Source organism: Peromyscus leucopus, chromosome 5 (genome assembly GCF_004664715.2).
Source record: "Peromyscus leucopus breed LL Stock chromosome 5, UCI_PerLeu_2.1, whole genome shotgun sequence".
Taxonomy (NCBI): Eukaryota; Metazoa; Chordata; class Mammalia; order Rodentia; family Cricetidae; genus Peromyscus; species Peromyscus leucopus.
Window position 1 is genome coordinate 2570785 of NC_051067.1, and position 6414 is coordinate 2577198.

General features: G+C 38.7%; 1 protein-coding gene across 1 annotated transcript; it reads left to right on the plus strand.

The window, feature by feature from the left end:
- Nucleotides 1–473: 473 nt before the first annotated feature.
- On the plus strand, nt 474–5380 carry LOC114709720 (cathepsin R-like). Its single transcript, XM_028893695.2, has 8 exons — nt 474–540; nt 1575–1710; nt 1997–2119; nt 2214–2363; nt 2821–3045; nt 3684–3846; nt 4456–4573; nt 5097–5380. Exons 2-8 carry the CDS (start codon nt 1585–1587, stop codon nt 5194–5196), a joined length of 1005 nt encoding a protein of 334 aa, XP_028749528.1. The 5' UTR covers nt 474–540; nt 1575–1584; the 3' UTR covers nt 5197–5380.
- Nucleotides 5381–6414: the final 1034 nt, after the last annotated feature.

Sequence of the window (6414 nt, forward strand, 5' to 3'; positions counted from 1 at the left end):
TCACCCTGATACAGGTTAATAGAATATCTCAGGGTCTGTGTTATCATGGGATCACACCATAGTTAGGGACTAAACACAAAATATAATGTAATAAGTAAGCCCACACAAGGGATGGTAATCAAAACCTCCCATTCTAAACTGTTCTGGTACAACATCTCACAGTTATTTCCAGGGACATAACCAGCTAACAAAATGTTAGGTATAACATGATCCAAGGCCTACAGGATTCTTATCTAACTTCCTTGGACAAGGTTAACAAATTCAGCTCCCCACTGTCCACAGAGGAAGCCTACACCCACCCCACAGGGACAAGCTGAGATTATATCTCAGAAAAAGCCTGAAGTCCCAGTGCCTGAAGGCCTACTCCAGTAACCAACACAGCCAATCAAAAGAAGAGTATGATTGAGGAGAGATGACAACTGTATACATATTTGGTATTTAAACTCTGAGTGAGATGTTGCTGGGCCAGATCCCAGGGCCTCAGCAATTTCTGAAGAGTTGAGTCCGTGGAACACATTGAGGCAGCAGAAGTCACCACAGGTGAGGCCCTGCCAATGCAAAGGCAGGATGGGATGTAGCCCTGTAGGGGAGCCGTGAGAGACTCTGTGGAGGATGGGACAGATCCCCCAAAAGGAGAATATATGCTAAGGCTCAGCAGCCCTGCTATATGGAGGAGTGAAGAGGGCAAAGAGGAAATCAGGCCCTTCTTGGGCCCAGCTTTGTACAAGTTCTGTTAAGTGCAAATGTGGGTCTGTCCATGGAGTGTTACATCTGGTCCTTTGAACACCAGTAACCATCACTTTCACCTCCTGGACAATAGAGATTGTTAATTGCACACAATCTCTTTGTGCATGTGTTTTCAATTGACATGTGCAGATATCTTTAGAGACCCAGAAAGTTCTGAACATGAAATCCTGTGGGTGGTTTTCTATTGTACTTTACATGAACTCCTGGATCAGACTTTATATGCTTTCCCCATGTGACACCATACCTAGTTAGTAGAGAGTTTGGTCTCATGGTCTTAGCTGTGGGACAGAAGGAATAGTAACTGATTCTTAGTACATTCTTTATAGAAGACATTTCACAAAGTTTCCATTCAAGAAGGGAAGGGTAAAAGACAAGAAGACCTAATCCCGTGTTATATTAAAAAGGCATATGATACTATGTGGCCCATAATTTGAGCTCATCTTGAAACTAGGAGTTGATACCACATAATGGAAGTTTTACATCATGTAAATTGCAAATCAGTGATAGTCTATATTCTCAGTTGTTTTTAGCATCTGGTCCTTCATATGTATGGAGAGCTCTCTGAAATAATAAGATGCAGTACACCTGAAGAAGTTTTTATTGCTAGAATTTTGGGCATGTATTCTTCATTTTTGTTTGATCTAATAAGAACCAGTGGCTGATTTGGTTCAAACACATTCTCAGCCTTTTCTATAGTCTCTGGGGTAGTATTTGGAAGAATACTTCAAAAAATTTTATTGACCATAAATTACTTAATTTATCATTCATAAAATATTTCTTTAAATGTTTAAATATAGTCATGTCTTAATTTCTTTTTTCCAACCCAGGTCTTGAATTATGACTCCTGCTTTCTTCCTGGCTATCCTGTGCTTGGAAGTGGCTTCAGGTGTCCTAGCCCTTGATCCCAGGTTGGATGTTGAATGGCAAGAATGGAAGATAAAATATGAAAAATCATACAGCATGGTTGGTAACCTAGAAACTGTCCAGAAGAGCCTCAGATTTAATCGACATTACTGTTGCAAGTGTCAAGGCACCTTAACAGTCAAAGACCTCATGCCCCACTAAGAGATTATCTAATCACAATCATTGTGAGCACACAGTGGCCTGATTTCCTTTTCCTCAATATGTGGAGATTGTGTGGCTACAGTATACTGAAATCCCTCCCCTTGGCCTCTATTTACCTATAACTGCAAATCTACTTGGTCAGCTTGTCCAGAAATTAATTAGAAATAACTATTCTCATTTCTAGGAGGAAGAAGAACTAAAGAGATCAATATGGGAAAACAACATGGAAATGATCAAACGTCACAATGGGGAACACGGCTTGGGTAAGGATGGCTTCACCATGGAAATGAACGGCTTTGGTGACATGGTGAGTGTGACATGGATTGCTTCACATTGTGTTCTCTTGAGTGTTTACATGGAGTCCTTTGTTTTATAAATAATTTGTGGACTTTTCCTTGAAGACTTTGGAAGAATTCGGGAAAAAAATGAATAATATTCCAGTCCGGATTCACAGGAAGGGGAAAAGCATCAGGAAGCGTGCAGTTGGTGGTGTTTTCCCCAAATTTGTGGACTGGAGAAAGAAAGGATATGTGACTCCTGTGCAGGACCAGGTATGACAGTATCACAAGCCCATATTCTTAAACTATGTTGAAGAGGAAAAGAACTTGGTACTTTTGTGTGCACAATGAGAGATCTGAAGTTCATTTTTAAAATAATATTCTTCTTTTGAATGATTTGTACAATTTTACAGTGTCTATTGATTCTAGCAATCTACCACACACACTCTCTAATTATTAGCTTCTACCCCATCTCTTTGTATAATTTATGTCCCATTTTATTGTCATTAATAATCCATAAAACCAATAGGTCATACTCAAATGTTCATGTGTGTGGACACCCAATGGGGCATGAGCAAAGTAACAGAAGTCATGTTCTCTAGGAGACTAACCATCCTTTCCTAGGTATTTGTCAACCATTAGCACATAATTTTCATAAATTATTATGCTGTCTATGTTGACAGTATATTAGTATTTGTTTGTGGATGCTTGTATTTTTTTTCCTGCTTAGGAATATTGTAATTCTTGTTGGGCTTTTGCTGTGACTGGTGCCATAGAAGGACAGATGTTCAAAAAAACTGGCAACCTCACCCGTCTGAGTGTTCAGAACCTAGTGGACTGTTCTAAACCACATGGCAATAATGGCTGTGATTGGGGTGATCCGTACATTGGCTATGAGTATGTTTTGCACAACGGAGGTGTGGAGGCTGAGGCAACCTACCCATATGAAGGAAGAGTAAGTGGACCTCCTATGTTGCCGTTTCAACTCAACTTGGATTATGGGACTACTGTAGAGATAATTGACTGTTTTCGGAGCTCAGATTAGTTGGTAGAATCACTCTGCACATCATCAATGCTGTCATAAGCATATTGACATTTGCATAGCTTTCTGGTGGGGTGAGTTTAGTACAGCTCTCTTTGCTTCTGTGCACGGGGAGAATATCAATCTATTGTACATACTACACAGATTGTTCCACCATTAATATTTCTTATGGATAGGAAGACCAATTGGTTATCATTGAAGCTATGAGAATTAATTTTCTGTTCCAAATCTCCCAGTAGCATTTCACTTCCTGAGATGATTTATAATAGCCCATACTTGAGTGTGCTCAGCTGAAAAGGGAAGAGTGCTGTGGCTGTGACTCTTGCCCTCTAGGACTTGGGTGGAAGTAACTGAGTCTCTCTTTTTTTTCTTTTTTGAGACAATGTTTCTCTGTGTAGCTTTGCATCTTTTCCTGGAACTCACTTTGTAGACCAGGCTGGCCTTGAACTCACAGAGATCCACCTGCCTCTGCCTCCCGAGTGCTGGGATTAAAGGAGTGCGCCACCACCGCCCAGCCGTAACTGAGTCTCTTAACTCTTTGTTTTTTAAAGGAAGGACCATGCAGGTATGATCCAAAGAATTCTGCTGCTAAAATCACAGGATTTGTATCCCTCCCACAAAATGAGGAGAGTCTAATGGCTGCTGTAGCAACTATTGGGCCCATCTCTGCTGGAGTTCATGTTGCCTCTAATTTGTTCGTCTTCTATAAGAGAGGTTAGCATATATTATGAAATTAAAAAAAATTGTGATATCCCTATGCCACTACATATTCATGGGCTCACTTTTATGTATAAAATGTGATATGAACATTTGGGTTTCTAGATTTTTCCTCCTGTTCATTCAATAATACTGAGTTAGGTTTTTCATCTGATATGACCCCCACATGCAAGTTAATATGTTATAATTCATAAAATTTATTGCCCATATAATATTTCAGTTTTTCTCCATTTGTTGGCTGTTTTAAACATATAAAGAGACTGAATATCTAAAATCAAATTATAACAGAACATCTCGAATTAAGCAATTTATAAATTGTGAGTTTAACTTTGCATGAAATTGCAGTAGCAAAAATATAAGATTCCAAGAAGTCATCTTATATGCACATAGTGAAATGTTTTTCAACAAATTTATGCTCATTTGTATTTCTTGAGTTTTCTGTGAAATCCTATATATGTTAGTAATCTTGGTAACAATTCATCCAACTGTGAGGTCTGATTGTACTTTATATCATTTTAGGGATCTTGGAAAATGCTTACCTCTGGTGGCAGTGGTGACAGTCAGGTGTCATGGGCATCTCACACCAGCTTCCATTTTATTTCTCAGGTATTCTTCATGACAGAAAATGCAGCAACACAACAGTGAATCATGTAGTTCTGGTTGTTGGTTATGGATCTGAGGGAGAAGAAACTGATGGCAAAAAATACTGGCTTGTCAAAAACAGGTATGGCCTGCCAACATAAAACACACATATATGTAAAATTCCAGGGCCTAGAGAGATAAGTCAGTGGTTAAGAACACTGGCTACCCTTCCAGAAAACTCATGAAGAGATTGCCTGTTGCAGTCAGTATTTGGATAGCTCCCTAGAGAACTTTGTAACAGTTCTCTGTTCTTGAAAAAAACTGTTCTCATTTTCCCTTGTACATGTATAAGTGGTATATATATATATGCCATATATATATATATATATATATATATATGTTTGCATGTCTGTGGATACATGTGTGTGCAAGTAGACATGTGTAGAGGCCTGATGTTAACACCAGTTTTTTCTCAATCATTATCCAACTTCTATAATGAGGCAGTGTCTCTCACTGATGTCAGAGTTCACTGTCTAATCTGGCCAGCATATTTGTTTGAAGTATGTCCTGTGTCCGTGTTCCAAGAACTTGTGTTATGGGGACGGACACTACAATGTCTTCATGCTTTTATTCTTCTACTAAACGGAAGCCACAATTCCTTTCAGCTGGGGTGACGAATGGGGCATTCAGGGATACATGAAGATTGCCAAAGACCAGAACAACCACTGTGCAATTGCTTCATATGCTGACTATCCCATCGTGTGAGCAGCCTGATGGTGACGAGGAAGTACTTGGCAGGTGACAGCATTTCCTGAATAATGCCATCTGCTTCAGTGACCACCCTTTCCCTGGTGTATTAAAGAGCTGAGTTCCAGTAGAGCCCCATTGCCATGTGAATTGTCTTAGCTTTCAGTTATTTGACATTATGAACATATAACTGTTGCACTCACTAAGGAATATTCATGGTTCCTACAGCAATTTCTTTCAGTTTTAATGATTGTGCAAGTAAAACATTAAAATTCAAGAATAATTTCTATCTTCTTTCTCTTTTTCTGGAGTTTGTTTTGGTGGTCAAACACACAATTCATCTTAAATTCAGGAGTGAACGAAGTGCTGGTGTTCAGGAGAAAGGGTGGCTTACTCATTCTCATACTCATGTGATGGATGCATTCGACCATTGGTTTTCATTTGCTTTTAGGGTTCTATTTATCTACCAGCAACCCCGCCCAGAAAGATTATATGATTTTTGCTTTGACATCTTTAGTTGACACAAATTTACCCAGTTTCAATTCTTGGCCATGCTGTGCAGTGAGATGGCACCACATGCCCCTCCTCTGCATAGTGTTTGGGCTGTCACTCTACCTCATCTGTAACTTCAATCTTGTACCAGCTTCTGCTAGGGCCCAGTAACTCTACTACAACAAGACCTGTTAAATTCAACATGGCTGAAAGCATAAGATAAAGACCTTAAAACAGCCTTTATAAGTATGATAGAGTTCCTTACAGAAGAAAGGCAGAAATCAATAAAGATAAAAACAGTGAAAGAAAATAAATAAAATAGTTAAAGACTTGAGAGTAAAAATAGAACCAATAAGGAGAATGCAAACTAAGGGAAAACTGGCAATGAAAACAGGAATTTGACCATGAACCTCAGAGGTAAGACTCATCAACAGAATATAAGACACAGAAGAAAGAATGTTAAAGAATTGAAGACAATACAAAAAAAATGGATACATAAGTCAAAGAAAATTTTAAATCTAAAAAATTGAATTCACAGCACATACCATGAAAAGAACAAATACATGAATAATAGGAATAGGGTAAGGAGAAGACACTCATGCCAAAGCCACAAAAGTAATCAGAGAAGAAATTCCATAACTTATCAAAGAAGGAACCTGTCAAGGTACAAGAAGCATGCAGAATGCCAAGTAGACTGAACCAAAAAAGAAATTCACCTCAACACATAAGAACCAAAATATTAAG